Raw genomic sequence first — 17,549 nt, 5'->3', positions numbered from 1 at the left:
GTGCTGCACTCACAGGGGAGAGTGAACAAGTTAGAGTCGATATAGAACATCCTGTCAGTCATCTCTCTCTCAAGCAAAGCTTATATAATGTTGCTGAGCCTGGAACCTAGGAGATGGTGAGGGGATGCTATATGCTTGACTGGTCAGTTTGGTAAAACACTAATCCTCTCTCCTCTTCCTCCATCACCAAGAGATGGGGGTAAAAGGCAGAGATTGGAAATGCACACCAAGCAACACCCCCGTATCACTGCCTCTTATTCTTCTGCCAGTACTTCCCAGAGAGATTGCATCCAGAGTGACCAGGTGTTCCATGATATCGCTGGTGAAGAAAATTTCTCTCTATTGTTAGTCACATCTCCTTTCCCTTCTCATGGGGGCTTAAACTATGTTTTGGGGCAGGCAATTTGTAAATGTTTACAAACTAAAACATCAGTGAAAGACCCTTTGTCCTTGGTGTGGTACTTTGGAGTGTGAGATTTTTCAATCCAATGAATGCTGCAAATCAAAACCAGATCGTGGTGTCACCTCACCTATTAGAATGTTAGCTATCACCTCACACCTAAAAACAAAATCAAGAAGTAACAAGGGTTGGCAAGGATGTGAAGAAAAGGGAGCCTTTGTGCACTGTTGGTGGAAAGAGTATGCAGGTCCCTCAAACAATTAATAACAGAACTCCATATGATACAGCAATTCCATTTCTGGGGATGTATTTGAAGAAAACAAAACCTTAACTCGAAATGCCTGTTCAATGTGGCATTATTAATGATAGCCAAGATATGGAAACAAATTATTTGCCCACCGTGGGTGAATGGATAAAGAAAATGTGCTATATATACAATGGAGTATTATTCAGCCATAAAAAAGAAGGAAATTTTGCTATTTGTGACAACATGGAGAGACCTAAAGGACATTGTGCTAAGACAGAGAAAGACAAATACTTTGTGATTTTACTTAAAACTAAACACAAAGAAACCAAGCTCATAGATACAGAGAAGAGTGATGGTTGCCAAAGGTTGAGAGAAATGAATGAAAGGGGTCAAAACCTATAAATTTACAGTTATAAGATAAATTCGTTCCAGGGATACAATGTATAATATGGTGACTATCCTATATAATAAAAGCCTGATATGCTGTGTCCAGTCGTCTGTTCAACCAATCAAAGCATAATATGCTAATGATATGCTAAGGCCGATCAACCACTCACTATGATGTGCACTGACCACCAGGGGGCAGAGAGTTGACCAGTCGCTATGACGTGCACTGACCACCAGGGGGCAGACGCTCCAACCGGTAGGTTAGCTTGCTGCTGGGATCCTGCCGATCAGGACTGAGAGAGACGGGCCGGACATGGAGCCCTCCTGCGGTCCCTCCCTGGCTGGCCAACCTCCCATGTTCCTCCCCTGCCCCAATTGTGGACCGGTGGGGTCCCTAGGCCTGGCCTGTGCCCTCTCACAATCTGGGGCCCCTCGGGGGATGTCAGAGAGCTGGTTTCGGCCCGATCCCGCAGGCCAGGCCAAGGGACTCCACTGTGCACGAATTCGTGCACTGGGCCTCTAGTAGTTAATAATACTGCATTGCATATTTGAAAGTTGCTAAGATAGTAGAGCTTAAAAGTTTTCATCACATGAAAAAAAATTTTCTTGGAGCCATGTAAACTGATGGACGTTAACTAGATTTACTGTGGTGATCATTTTGCAATCTGTACAACTATTAAACCACTATGTTGCACACCTAAAACTAATATAATGTTATAAGTCAATTATACCTCACTCCAAAAAAAATTAACAATATAAAAAGCCAAGCCCAGACTAGAATATATTCACGAAGTAGTAGTATACAACTATTATTTAAACATATAAAACTATTATTAAAAATATATACATATAAACTATATATCAACAATATAAATAAGTTTTTTAAGTTTAAAAAAATAAGCAAGAGATCTGAAACAGTAATCCACAAAAGAAGATACCTGCGTGGCCAATTAACACACGTGAAAAAGAGCTCAGTATCAGTAATCATCGGGGAAATGCAAATTAAAACCACAAGAGACAGTCATGCCTACTAGAAAGGCTAAAGTCAATAATAATGTTTCAAAGATGTGGAGCAACTAGAACTCTCCTATATTGCTGGTAGGTGTGCAGAATGGTGCAGCTACCTTGAAAAATTTTATGGTAACTTTTTAAAGTTAACATACACCTATCTTATGACCCAGCGATCCCACTTCTAAGTATTTGACCAACAAGGATGAAAACACATGTCCACATAAACTTGTTCAATAAGGTTCAATGCTAATGTCCATCAACTGGAGAACAGATAGATAAATTGTGGGATAGCTCCATACAATGGGATATCACACAGAAAAAAAAGAAAAACCACTGAGACAGGCAACAATATGGATGGATCTCAAAACACGTGTTGAGCAAAAGAAGGCAGCCACAGGCAAACTTACAGCATCAATTCCTTTTACACTCGAGGAGCACAGGAACAGGAAAGCTCATCTGTGTGGACGAAGTCGGGGAGAAGAGTGGGAATGGGCTGCAGGAGCAAGAGAGACTTTCCGCGTGATGGAAGTACTCTACATAGTGTTTACTGTGGCAGTCACACAATGATCAAAACTCACCCAACTAAGAAAGTGTTTTATTATATATAAACTATACCTCAACAATAACAATCAATAGGTGAGAAAAATAAAGACACCGTTCCCATTAGGTCATGCTCAGGCAGGCGCTGGCCATGTGTATAATACAGGCACGATGTCATGTGGTGATTTTCTCGGGTACACTGGGGGGAGGGGAACTTGGGGGAGCACATGGGAGGGCTACGGTAACCGGCCTGTGCGTCTCCAAAAAAAAACAAACACCCGAGTCACACCTGCTATGAAGCTAGCGCTGCACTATCTGCTTGGAGACCCAACGCAGATGATAATCAGAGAACACAAAATCAGCAAACCCAGAGAAAGGCTGCAAGAAACAAGTCAGTCGTGAACCTCACAAGCAGAAGGCAACCATGAGGCAGCAGAGATGATGGTCAATCACATCCCACACCAGATTTAAGAAATACGGCCATACACAAAAGGGCACGTGCAAGGTTGTTCTAAAACTGAAGCCAAGGTCTTCTTGTTCATCTAATCAAGAAAACTCAGTAAACAGAACTGAACGAATGTAATCAAGAATAGCACATTGGAGACGCTAAAGATCCTCAAAGAAGTAAATGCAGTTGTTCGTATGGAAAACAACACAATAATTAATAACATAAGAATAACCTGCGTTCAGCCATTTTCCTGTCCCTAGCAACAACTGTTCATTTTGTCATTCCTAAAGGCATAAGATGGCAAGGTGAGAATGCCCCAAGAGTGGCCACTGCTGTTTTGCAATGGACATCATCCAATAATGCCATAATGTACAGTTCTATGCTTTGCACAATACCATCGGGCCTGATAAAAATGCGATCCTGATTATTTTTGTCTTTGGGGTCTTAATTAGCTTCTCGTTAAACTACAAACATTATCATTGGAGCACACATGCTGGGACAGACAAATTGGAACACCGGATGCCAGCCTGGGAGGGTCCCCCGTGATTAACTGTCACAGTGCTGATGCGGACGGTCTGCTTAGTGCGTGTGCTAACCATCACACTGGGAAAACCCAACTGGCTTGTCTTTCGTTAAAAAAACAACAAGGTACAGGAACTGTATGCATGGGCTTGTGTGAATCCTATCACCCTGATCTCAGACACCTGAGGGTCAAGTGCTTGGAAGTATCTCCGGTAACCCACATCATCCATTCTCCTTTCTACTAACGAGGAAACCCACTCTTAACGTGGCAGTTTGTATAAATCATTATCCCCGGGACTGGCATTTTCACGAAATATTCCATCCTTGCAAATGCTCCGACTAAAACGCTTTTGTTGATTTTAAAAGCGTGAAAACACGGTGATGCGGTTAAAATGGATGAGTTTACTTTTAAAGAGTCGGTAAAACAGAGATCTTTCGAATGAGGGCAAGGCAGCCTCACTAACAATCTCTTTTGTCTGAGGGGGACTGGAGGGAGGGAGTGGGGGAAGGGGTCAGCACACCATACAAATCTCAAAATGACAAAGTCATTGTTCAGTGAAAGAGGCTGGAATGCTTTCTACACACTTTCTCTGACATCTCCACACAATGAAATGCAAGGGTCAGTGGGACTGAGACAAGTAAAGGCAGTTCCACTCTTTTGCTTCTATAAAAGCAAGTGACCCAACCTATTCTACCCAAGTCTTAGGCTTGCTTTGTTCTCAATATCCAGATGCAGCAGCTTTTTCTTTGGCGCTCCCCCTCTGGAAAGAAATCACTGAGGACACCTCCTTCCCATTTTCTTTTTCTGGGGCATTTTCACTTCATAAAGCTGCAGTCAATGTGTTTTGTGTGAGGTGAGGAGGGAATGACATGTTCCATGGTGGTCCCCATCACCGCCTGCATTGGTGGCTCAAGTAGCCTCAGGATTAGCCCTTTGTGTTCCATGAAAGAATATGAAAAGTCAGTTATTTAAGCTCAGTCAAGCTGTTGATTTTTTGGGGGGGTTGGGTGGGGGAGACGGGGGTGGAGCTGGGAGGGAGGGAGATGAGGTTGTGTGGGGAAGAAAGGTTTTGCAATTCAGTTTTCCTCAATAAATTACGGCATTTTGCTGAGGGCAGCTGTGTGCGAGTTCACATGCTCAGAGCACTCCCAAGGTTTCTGAATGTTTTTTAAAGGCCTAAATATAGCTTCTACAGTTAACCTTCATTTTCATTTGTTTCGTTAGTAGGAAGACTTCTTGGAAGTGATGTTTTAATGGCAAAAACTCTAGATAATTAAGACTCTTTTTTCAAATATGATCTAGAACCTTGAAACTTTCAGAAATGAGAAATATTTAGTCTTCAATGCTCTGTTTTGAAAACAACCGATTTTTGGTTCGGTGAGTCTACATGGGAAGATGTCCTTCAAAATCTTTAGATAGTAAATCTAGAATCTCTGTGATATAAATTCATGCTGTGATATTTATGGATCATAAAGCTATGATATTAGGAACATCATTTGTTTCACTAGCTTATTCCTTAATTTCTCCTAAAGACAAAACATCATAGAATGAATCAAATAGTCAAAGACTGTCAGGTGTCCAACAAACCAGGGGGCCCTGGCATCCCCCACCCCCACCCCCACCCCCGACAGAGTCAAAAGCCCAGCGAAGCCACAGTGAAGCCCAGCAAGGAAAAGGTGGCCTGCTGCCCAACCCTGAGCGCGGATGCACTGCCGCCTGGAACCAGTAAGGAAAGAGGAGGAAATCGCCTCCCACAAAGACTTTGTCAGGTGCCCACAAATAGGAGAGAGAAATCTAAATACACCAACGTCCATTTCAGAAGCAGCTATGGATGCAGTTCAGGAGCAACCACCATGTGGGTGCAACACAAACCAGATTACCGGCCTTGCTGATTTTTAGTTAAGTCCACCAACTGGGAATAGTAACATCTTCAAAGAAGACAGACATGCACACACATTCTAGTCTTTCCTTAAAATTACATGGTGAGCAGTCACCTGTTGAAAGACATTGGTTAGGGCTCAACTGTAAAGGTTCAACTATAAATTCCTTAGACAAGTTTTCAATACCCTGTAAAAGATAGGCCCTGATTCATCTAGAACAGTGATGGCGAACCTATGACAGGCGTGTCAGAGGTGACACGCGAACTCATTTTTTTGGTTGATTTTTCTTTGTTAAATGGCATTCAAATATATAAAATAAATATCAAAAATATACATCTTTGTTTTACTATGGTTGCAAATATCAAAAAATTTCTATATGTGACACGGCACCAGAGTTAAATTAGGGTTTTTCAAAATGCTGACAAGCCGAGCTCAAAAGGTTCACCATCACTGACCTAGAGCCTACATAAATCGCACGTTCCAGCCATTTGGTTTATAGTTTTAAATGTGCATCAAGCTACTTGACTTGAAAGGGTTATATCAACAATGTAATTTGCTGCTCGAGGGTATGTATTTCTGTCTACACACATGCACACACATACTAGTATACATATAATATTGCTCTGACAATCTCTGTTGTGTAAAACCAAATATATCAGACCTCCTAGTCTCACTTGACAGAAAAAAAGGGTACTGCCTACCAAATAAAGTCTTGGAATTGGGAATTTAGATCCTTTATTGATCGTTTTTCAGAGTACTCAAATTTTAAACTGTGGCTTGGCCATCCCATTTAATAAAACCATAAGGAGTACTTTTTCCCCCATAAAAAAAAGGAGAGATTTATTGTATGCAATTTATGCATCACTTATAGTATAGAACAAATGCATTTCCAATTACCAGTATTAGTACAATGTAGAATCATCCACTGTTCCTAAAGTTTTAATGTTAAGTTATACTACTATTTTTATTTATTTATTTTTTCTAAAGAGATTTATTTGTACACACACCGATGAAGGAAAGAAGTCTTCTGACAAATGGAGATGATTAAGATTCTGAAGTAGCTGACTTTGGGACCTACTACAGTGGGAAGACTTGCTTTGCTGCATTCAGATGTTGGGTCTATTCGCCTAACACTTCAGCAGGCTTTCTCAACGGGTCTCCCTCCTCCGGGACCTGATTTTCTAATTCCTTCTGATATACAAGCTGGCGCTGCAGGTAGTTTGTGTTACTCTTCTGTCCATCCCATGAAGCATAAGACATTAGTGTCATTGTTGGCAGAAGTTATGGTCTACCGTTTTTAACAAAACCTCAAGAAATGTGCAGTTGCTTTCATCACATCTAACCCTACTTCCCTGTTCACACAGTATTACTACAGAGCCATACATGTCACACCTCAAACACATGTGCATCAGATTATCTGTAAATATAGTTCTCTACTTCCTGAGCATTCTGATGCTCATACACCCAAAAGCGTCACAATTTCTCCAGTATTAGGTTTATCACAAAACCAAGGAAGAAAGTTCTTGAAAATAGTAGTTCTTGAATTAAATTTTACCAATCAGCAAACATTTCCAAAAGCATTTTTGCAGAAGTGAAAGTAGGTTTGCATACAATGAATTCTGAAGCCAGAAACAATAAAAGGCTAGAACCACAATTTCAAAGATTTATATCTCAGATACCATGGAGTCATACTATATGAGCATTTGTACAGCTTTTGCTGAGGAAGAGATGTAGATACTAAATGACCAATAATTTAAATATTATTAGACACTGAAGGCCTGGTGCATGAAATTCATGCACAGGGCGGGGAAGGGGGGGGAGGGAGAGAAGTCCCTCAGCCCGGCACAGGCCCTCTCACAGTCCGAGAGCCCCGCGAATGATCGCCCCAAAGAGGTAGGCTCTGCCTACCTGGCCAGGGCTATACGATGGGAACCACCCCCCCCCCCCCCGCGCCCCCCACCACAGTGCTGCCACCAGGTAGCCTGGGCCTCCCTCTTTGGGGCAATCGATTGTGCCCTGCAGAGGGAGGCCCCACACACCCACCACAGCACCGTCACTGGGTAACCTGGGCCTCCCTCTTTTGGTGGCCTACGCCTCCCTGTCTGGGGTGATCATGGACCGCCCCCCCCCCCCCCCCGATTGATCGCCCCGCCTGCCGGCCGGTAGCCTGGGCCTTTCTCTGCAGGGCAATCATGCTATCAGTTGCACCCTGCAGAGGGAGGCCTCGCCCACCGCCACAGCCCTCAGGTCAGTGGCCTGGGCCTCCCTCTTTGGGGCGATCATGGGGTGATGGCCGGGCCCCCAACCAATCGCATCGCACCCGCCTTGGCTGGCCTGGCGCCAGTGGGTGTCATAGCGTGGTCATCAGGAAGGTTGTCCAGATTCTGCTGTTCGGTCTATTTGCATATTACGTTTCTATTATTATAAATTCTGCCAGGGATTTCCCTCAATAAGATACTCTCATTATGTGATCAAAAACCAAAAAGGGCCTCAGAGAGGGCACCAAGAAAAAAACCAAAAAAACAAAAAGGAGCAGTTTGCTTTTTCCTCAGGTGCATAATGAGTAAACCTCAAACCCTTAGAAATAAAAGTCTCCAGTTTATCACTAACTAGCTGTGTGATCCTGGAAAAATTCTGTAATTTCTCTGAGACTCATTTCTTTCACCTGTAAAACCAACACGCAAATTGTATGGTCCTCATGGGGTTGCTGGGGAGATAAAATGAGATATTATACAAATAAAGAATTTAAAAAATGAGGCTTGACACCCAGGACCCAACCCCTAGGATTACTGTTATGTGTGGGTAATTTGGACTTTCGCCTTACGTGGCTCTGACTTTAGAATTCCCAGGCAGAGTAATTCCACTATGTTTAGAAAGTCAAGATATCTAAAGAGAAAAATTGAGTAAATTCAACTTTATGAAAAAAATGCCACAGGAAGGGAGAAAGACAGACAGACAGAAACATCAATGATGAGAATCATTGATTGGCTGCCTCCTACACACCTACTGGGGATTGAGACCACAACCCGGGTAGGTGCCCTTGACCGGAATGGAACCCAGGACCCTTCAGTCTGACGCTCTATCCACTGAGCCAAAACCAGCTCGGGATCCTTCTTATTTCTTAGAGTCAGATGTCACCTGTTTCCTAACCATCATGCTTGAAGCAGCCCCCATAGTCTCTGCAAACCCTTGCCTGTCCTTAACGCACTAGCAGTCTACAGGAATCACTACAAAATGATTCTGTGTATCTGTGTCCTGCATAGGAATGCAAATTCCTAGAAGCCAATACTCAGTTCACTGCTCCACACAGCACATCCTAGAAATGTGCCTGGCACACAAGACATGCTCACAAAACACTGACTGAATGACTGTGAGGCTGAAATGAAATATGGTCAGCACAGAACGAGACCCATTGTTACAGGACCCTTTCCCTTTTGTAGGGCACATAGTGTGTTTTATTGCAGCATAGAGTGATTAAGGAAAGCTTCACTAATGGGGAAGAGAGACTTGCTGGTCCTTAAAGGGTGAACAATTAATATGGCCCATTTGAGGAGGGACGAAAGGTTCAAATACGCACACACACACACACACACACACACACAGGAACACAGAAACACATCAATAGTCAGTCTAGCAGGCATGTGAAGTTTCTTCCCAGGAGTTGTAGAGAGGTTAACGGGCTAGGAAATATGAATTTTACTCTGTAGGCCTGGGCACCTTTATAACGCAAATCACCACAGAAGTAGCAAAATCTACTGAGACACAGAGGCTCAGACGGTGTTGCATTGTGAGAAATGGCTCAGTGTTAGGGGGCTGCTCCACGGCCAGTCTCAGGAGAAGTGGGAGCCTGATGATGCCTCGAAGGGTCTTAGCCATCTGTGACATATCAGTCTCTGGTTCAGGGAAGTTCTTAAATTCCGAAATAAGCAAATATACTCGCATCTGAAAGCAAAGAACAAAGGTATCTGCTGATCTCAGGGGATCATGGGCAGGTTAATCTGTGCACCACGGTATTCACAAGGCAAAGGCAGAGGCGACAAAGAACTAATAGGAGGCAGACCTTTCTTATCATTACGGTAAATGAGTTGTCTGAGATCTCACTTAAGGGAATGGGAAGGAATAAGCTGAGGGAAAGTGTATGGGACAAACACTTCAAAGCATGACAGAAATAAAAAATTAAAATAATCAAGTATCTCTTAAGGTTTATCAAATATAGCACGAAAGAGCAGAATCACAAAAAATGAGTTCGAACACACTTGACACTAACTATATCCTTTTTTAAAAAAATGAACAGCTCCCTTCAAGCTCCTCCCCCTTCCCATCTCCACTCTCACCTGATGACAGAGAGAAGAGTGTGGCTCCCAAGTGGAAACTCGACTTCCAGAGGCATCTGCTGTGCCTTTTCCTCTCATCTTGGGTCAAAGGTCACTTCCTAGTAGCTCTGCCACCCCCCTGGACCAGACTCCCTAAATGCCTCTAGCTCCCAGCCCCAGCTCCCCTGCCAGGACTTCCTCTGTGGCACTCTAGCATCCCAACCTCAGCAGGGCATTGATTTCTGGACGGCTCCCTCCCGTGAGGCTCGGAGAGGACCCTTGCCTGGAGGCCTTCATGCCTTCCTGACCACTGCATCTCAGGACCTCAACTCTAATCCTTGTGTATTGAAGGGAGGGTTGCGAGAGAGGGCTGTGCCTCCTACTACCATGATCCTACAAGTAAACTACAAAACCCAAATAATGCAACACCCAATGACACCTTCCAAGACCCTACGTTCCACATGGGCCTGACTTCTTGGAGTCAAACTCCTTAAAAGAGGCGTCTGCCCTCATCTCACCTTCCTCCTCTCTCTTTGATGTTCAGCTGCTGAAATCTGGCCTCCTTCGATCGTGACCTGCTCCAGCTGGTCCCTAGACACTTCCCAATTGCCAAATCCAACTGGCAACTTTCTGGTTACTATCTCCGTTGCATTTAGCACACCTGTCCTCCTCTGGTTTCCCCAATACTGACCTTCCTCCTCTCTTCCTGGCAGTTCATTCTTTGTTTCCTCCACTTGGCCTCACTTTCTCTATTTTCTCTTTAAATATCACGGCTTCCATAGAGTTCTGATCCTGGCCCCTAAAAATGCTGTACTGTCTGGGCCAGGGGTCCTCAAACTTTTTAAACAGGGGGCCAGTTCACTGTCCCTCAGACCGTTGGAGGGCCGGACTATAGTTTTAAAAAAAAAACTATGAACAAATTCCTATGCACACTGCACATATCTTATTTTGAAGTAAAAAAAACAAAACGGGAACAAATACAATATTTGTATTTGCATGTGGCCCACGGGCCGTAGTTTGAGGACCTCTGGTCTGGGCAATCTTATTCATCCTCAACAGATTCAACTGCTACCCACTCAGTGAACAACATGCGGGCTCTACTGTCATCCCAGGTCACGGTCTTCAACACCAGACCCGTACTTCCAACTACCCACAAGAGACTCTCCACCTGGAGGTCCCATAACTTCCTCCCAACAACAGAAGGACAGAGCTGGGGTTGGAAATCAGATATGATGCATGCTAAAGCATTACCCACTCTCCCTCCTATTATAACTTATCACACAGCATTGCAATTACCGACTTTCTGTCTCTCCCAGGAGAGTGTGCCTCAGGAGAAACAGAATCTCAACACCACATCCCCAAGCCCATCACAGTGCCTAGCATGCAAGATAATAAGTGCTTGTCAGATGAATGAAGGTAAAGGCTCCATCTTTTTTATTCTTACATCCCAGCACATAATGAGTTGAATAAACAACTGGTGGAAAACACAAAAAGGAAGATGTTATAAAAATGAGAAATCCTAAAAAGAATTACAAATCCAAATATCACAGATATATAATATAAGCATTGTTTTCCTTTTTGGGAGAAATGCCAAGACTTCCCACTATATATCTGGTTGCAATCATATTCACAAAACAACATATCTGCCCATCAAATATTATAAAAATTACATATGGCACCTTTATTAATTAAATCACTGTTTTTAAAAAATCGAAGACTAGATTTATGCTGCTGTATTTTGTGCTATGATATGAAGAAATCAAGCACTTAAACATGTAAATTTTAATTACTGCCTATATGTTTTTGTTTGTTTACTCAAATATACTATGGTTCGATGGCCAAAGTCCTAGTCAAAGAATTCCCCCTCAGTGGTATGTTATGCCTGAGGTCTTGATAAAGATCTTATACTATTTGTATTTTAATCACTATTTTCATATTTAGTGTTAACACGCGAAGAACTATGTTCTTACTTAAGTGACTTGGTTTTTAAAATACTGTTAATACTCAAAGCTGTTATGATTTTTGAAAAAGCAAACAAACAAAACGTGTTTGAACAACACTTTGATAAGCCAGATATCTACTGCCAGTTATCGGCTAACTTATCTGATAAGCCCAGGGCAACCCTGAGGTAACCTGCAGACTGTTGCTATTTTGTATTGCATAAATTATTTATTTCCTACGATATATTAAAAAACTTCCCTCTCTTCTGGCCTCCCCTTCCAAAAAGCTTCGTAGGTGAAAAATTTCTTCATTCACCACAACTGTGTCAATTCAGTTGCAAAATCCCACACATTAGCCCCACCGTTCCTGCTGACTCCTCACTGAATGCAGAAAGAGTAAAAGACACACGATTTCAAAATTAGCTGTGTCACTGTATGGTATTAGCATGGAGATGAACAGCTAACTATCAAAAAAAAACCACAACAAACAAACCCCAAAAAACAAAAAGTAAACAAAACCCACAAATGTCCAAACAAATACAAATCTTTTGTTGAAGTCCAAGGGGCAAAGTTAGGTTAATAACCTCTATCTGACCAGCAAATCTGCTCACATTAGAAACAGAATTTTCTTATCTATCATTTAGTCAGTGGAGTTATAAAATCTGCCCCTGACTTCTGACTTGCTCCTGCCGAGTACACCAACTACAGCCATATGAGCAAACTGGAGGGTGTGTCCTCAGGCCTCTCCCCTCAGTTCCTCAGCATCAGACGTTCTAAACACAATGAAGTGCTAATCCAATGGTCCACATTTCTCAACTCTTACTTACAAAACCCATCAGTCTTACAGAAAAACGAATCAAATGTGCATGTTCTGGATTAAAAAGCTCACCCTGGCTGGTTTGGCTCAGTGGATAGAGGGTTGGCCTAAGGACTGAGTGGTCCTGAGTACAATTCCAGTCAAGGGCACATGCCCAGGTTGTGGGCTCAATCCCGAGTGAGGGGCATGCAGGAGGCAGCCGATCAATGGTTCTCTCTTATCATTGATGTTTCTATCTCTCTCTCTCCCTCTCCCTTTATCTCTGAAATCAATAAAAAATATATTTAAAAAATAATAAAAATAAATAAAAAGCTCACATGGGCAAACACAATAATTACATTAGTTCTGTATCTATTTGATTCTAATTCTTCAGAAGAGCATGAGCCTATGCATATCTTTAGGAAGGAAAAAAACATTCAACAGGACAGTGTTACTGTCAATATTCTGATGAGTGGAGAGCTGAACTCCCTACTCATGAAGATATCTAAGCTCTTCAGTTTGCTTCCTATTTGTTACTATAAATCCTGCCACACTCTTTCTGTCTTAAGAATACTAGCTATGTAGATAGGGAAGGATCACTTCCTGCACAAGAAAACACCGGCGGTAACCTCTTCATTAGGAAATTCCCAGCTCTTTTTAAACTTGTGTTTCAACTAACTCAGCTGTTAGATTGAGGACTACATTCTGTGAGCTTCTCTGAGCAAAGGAGGAGCTGCAGGTCATAAGGATGGTTACCCAAAGAATCTGATGAGAAACGTAAAAATTGAGAGCCTTCTGCTGTCAGCAACAGGCTTTGCTAATGACATTGAAAGCAAAGGCAGACAGGCAATTTTCTACTCTCCCGGTTCTGAAAGGGACTAACAAAACTCTTGGGAAGGATTGATGAGCTGGACGAGAGGCCTAAAAGTCACGTCCGTTCCAGAGCCCCATGCAATTGAGAGGGCGCTGTTTTTCACACAGATAAAATGTATGACACATGCATGGCCCCACCTGAGGAGGACTTCAACTTCAGAATTTTATTAGAAGACTGAGTCAAAGTAGATCAGATTTTCTTTAAAACACTAACAGTCCCTCCCCCTCAACCCTCAAAGAGACAGAAACCCAAACTAGATAAACTTCCAAAGCACAGCCCTGAGGTGAGTCAAGCTGATTGTCATTTTGACCTTGCTCTGCTTTCATTCCGGAGCCTACTTAGAAATGTAGCGAGCAACCCTCTTCATTCGGCTCAGCTAGCAGAGCTAATAGGCTTCTAATTAATTTCCAGAAGATGGCTGTTATAGCTAACAGGTTTTAAACATTTGGTTGATTGGGGAAAATGAATTGAATATAATGTATTTGATTTGGAAAATTAGTTTTCATTCTGTGTGCTTACCATAATGGTGTTTATTTTAAGTTTACATGATTCCATTAAGAGTCCCAGAACACCACCAGGTTGTTTTCGGCCTTACAGAGTCCTAGCCAACTTTAAAAAAAAAAAAAAATCAATTTACATTTTTATTTTTGTTGGCCTTTGTTTGAGGGCAGGCCAAATTCATTTTTTGTGGCTTTAATAAAACTCTTCGCTTGCTAATAAAGTAACAGGCCCAAATACTTCAAAATGATGCCTGTGATACCTCCGTCAAAGGCCCACACATTGAATGCAAACCCTCTGGAGAAAGGCCTGCTCGAAGTGAGATGAACCAGTTACTGCACTGTTTAGGAAGGTTCACTTGATTCCTCCTGACAACCATTTAAACAATGAATGTTGGGAAATGTCCCTCAAAGAGTCAACAACAATGGCAGGGATCAGAGCTTTTATATTTAGCAAATGCTGTTTTTAAAAGACGAAAATATTTCTTCCTGAAGGGATTACTGGAAGCCTTATTAAAGACACCTGCAAACAAAACCAGTGACAACAGATCTTTATCATAATTGATAACTGAGTTATCCTTTATACAAAGCTCCTTTCTTGGAGGCAATAACGTGGAGATTTACCTTTGCTATTAGATTCACGAAATCAGCTAATTGGGACTACTGGTATGCAACAATGATATGATTCACCAAGATTAAGAGAGCAAAGAATGAGAAGAAGAAAAAAAATACAACCTTGTCTCTCAGGTTAAAGAAAAGCACAGTGAGACTAGCAATTTCTCTCTGCAGGCTGGGAATGTTTTGTACTGAGATCAGGTAGCATCTGTCCCTGTGCATGACATATTTTAGCTAACTATCATGTGCTAAGCCCAGGCAGCCGGCTTTGGAAACCCAACCTTAGCCTAGCTGACAGTGGCAAGGGAAAGGAACCTTTCATAGAGTCTTCTCAAAGCCATAAACCATCAGGTCAAAACGTGACACTGTGTCAGTCGAAGACAGCTTCTTGGGGATGTATTTCATAGCGAAACCCAGCAGGACACATTTATGAAGTAAGTATGCAGAAGAGAAAAAGAAATCAGGCACCTTTGTTTGCAGTAGAAGCCCTCTGCCCGAGTCCCAGCTTGCCTCACGTTGGTAAACAGTAGATGGATGCCTTTGCCCAGGGACTGTTTGCAGTCAGATAGTCATTGCTGCATTTCTGGGTCACGAACAGGAATGCCGGCAATCATCTCTGGCTTACCATTGACTTTTCTGACATAGCTGATTTTCCAAACTGAGTGATTCTGGTTCCTTTTAGAACAGTGGCTCCAGAAGAGTAAAGAAGGAGGAGGGGACTATCAGGATCAAGCCATAACTGCACACCCCAATGGTAGCACTTCTACTTCCTGGCCTTCAATCGAGTTCATGATTAGACCACCGTACACAGGCACTTAGGGAAAGTGAAAAGGGGTTCGCGAAGTATGAGCGACAGCAGCGGGGATGGCAGAATAGGTGCAGCCTTTGATTAATGCATTTCATTTCCAAAACAAACACTTGGAAATGAAGAAGAAAGGCCCCCAGCCTGAATCCCTGCCGTGTAGACAGAATTAGACAACAGAAGAAACATCCCACATGAGCAACAGCAGCGAATGAGGAGATGAAAGATGGGACGACCCAGCATTATTCTTTAAAACCCCAAGTTCATAGACAAAGCAAATGCTTTACAGAAGGCATTTCTATGGGATTGTTGGTTTTCCTTAAAAAAAAAAAAGACACCTTAAGACTTAGAGCAATCTACGTGTGAAAGAAAAGCTGCCTAGAAAAACAAAAAAGACATTTTCTGAGATGACTTTGATCCTGTACTCAAAGTACTGGCTTAATCGGACTTGCCTTTAAAGGCTTTGCATCTGCAGTAACTGCTCTCTATTGTCCTTGCTTAACAAAGTATTATTTTCACCTTATTATTACTAATCTTTTCTTTGTAAGTAACCACACCTGGTTTTATCCACACACACACACAAAAAAAAACGGTGCGGTAAATATTTTTCCTTTGTGGTAATACAATGCATAATTTAGTTAATCTAGGCTATCTTTCCGTGAGAGGTGATTGTTTCTATATTATGAAATGTGCTCGCAGTAAAGTGGACCTGGCGCCAGATACCTGGAAGGCAGGTGGAGAACCACTTACCAAGCATGTAGCTGCTTTGAACCAACCTCGGCATGACTGTGTAGCCACTCCTACACACAAGGCATTACTCATGTTAACTTAGCCTCCAAACCATCACCACACCTTACTTTGACAAACATGGCCTTTTCTTAAGATAACATGACACATCGCCAGGCTGAAAGGCCCACCCTTAGCCCCCATTGAGAGGGCCTTGAAAAGTTAGCAACTTTCCGTCTTCTGTCTGAGAACTTGACATTACTGTTACGTTACCTGCATGAAATCTAGAAAAGTCAGGGGCAGCAAGTCATCCATATGTCCAATGTCTTTGGAGAAACGATTTAAAATTCTTCCTGGAAGAAGAGGATATGAGAAATTACTCATTTCCCCTGATAGGTCCTTTAGGAGAAACAATTCACAAATAAATCCAAACAATATTTTAAATGCATATGTATTTAATACAGTACACATTCGTATGATGTCAGTGGTAAAGAAAAAGGAAAGAGGATTGACACCTAACAAAAAACAAAAATACTACCAAATGGCAGTGGGCAGGGAGCTATTTGGCCCTGATTTTTAAAAGACTGGAGAAATGCTGCCTCTGCAGTCCTCCCACGGCGCCCGGGCTCCAGCAGGAAGCGCAGGGTGTGCCCAAGTGAGGCCTGGAGCAACTGGAGGCTGTCACGCTTGGCCAGGCCGCGCCATGACAAGCTGGGCCCCAATTTTCCTGTCTCAGGCTTAGGAAACACAGACTCCAGTAACTGTCCTTCGGTGACACTTTTGGCAGCCCGTGACAACTTTTCTTTAGAGACCAGAGGTGGGGAATGTCCGGCCCGAGGGCCGCATAAAGCCTGTAAAACCAATTGGTCTGACCCTGCCAAGGCATGAGGGGTGAGGAAATTAAATGTGATAGCAGGCTAATTTTTAAGCTGATAATTTTGCATGGCCCACAAATGATGTTATAGATATCCAAATGGCCGTTGGCAGAAAAAAGATTCCCCACTCCTGCTTTAGAGGGTGAATCTGAGAATTAAAGGACCCAATGACAAGGTAAGGCACGTAAACGGGTCCTCAAAAAAACAAACAAACAAAACTCAGGGGGAGAAAAATTACTGTTACTCAAGGGCTCTGCAGCATGTCACCTGGGGAAGTCGACTAATCAAAACGCAGATTCTGACTCAGTAGCCAAAGGTTGCAGTCTGAGATTCTGCGTTTCTACCAAGCTCCCAGCGGTGCCCTTTCTGCTGATGCCCAGACCAGGTTTGACAAACAAGAGGTTCAGTTATTATTTAATCAGACGTATTTTGGGAACATTAACATCAGATGGGCAATTTTCACATATTCTTATGGACTCTGTGGCCTACTTATTTTTTTAACTTTCTAAGCATCAATAGCAAAATATGGAAAATATGTCAAAGGATGTTAAAGACATAATTTAGATTCTTGTTATTCAACGGAAAAGTACAATGTGTTTTTTTTTAAGATTAATTTTTAGAGAAAGAGGAAGGAAGGGGGGTGGGGAAGGGAGAACCATCTATGTGAAAATGAGA

General features: G+C 42.5%; 1 protein-coding gene across 8 annotated transcripts in view; it reads right to left on the bottom strand.

Moving 5' to 3' along the window:
• Nucleotides 1-17,549, bottom strand: part of ABCC4 (ATP binding cassette subfamily C member 4) — a 226,675-nt gene that overhangs the window by 67,883 nt on the left and 141,243 nt on the right. For 6 of the 8 annotated variants that reach the window (XR_004965841.1, XM_036297856.1, XM_036297851.1 and 3 more), the window contains one exon: nucleotides 16,273-16,352. Coding sequence is in view for 6 of the 8 variants with exons in the window: in XM_036297856.1 (XP_036153749.1) it covers nucleotides 16,273-16,352 (80 nt within the window). In the remaining 2 variants the exon portion in view is untranslated. Of the gene's footprint in view, nucleotides 1-11,150; nucleotides 11,224-13,751; nucleotides 13,969-16,272; nucleotides 16,353-17,549 lie in introns of those variants that run through there. The other 2 variants (XR_004965842.1, XM_036297857.1) reach the window with 2 other exon arrangements.

This window comes from Myotis myotis, unplaced genomic scaffold (assembly GCF_014108235.1).
Source record: "Myotis myotis isolate mMyoMyo1 unplaced genomic scaffold, mMyoMyo1.p scaffold_m19_p_3, whole genome shotgun sequence".
In the NCBI taxonomy this organism is placed as follows: Eukaryota; Metazoa; Chordata; class Mammalia; order Chiroptera; family Vespertilionidae; genus Myotis; species Myotis myotis.
This window is presented reverse-complemented; position numbering and strand designations above follow the sequence as displayed.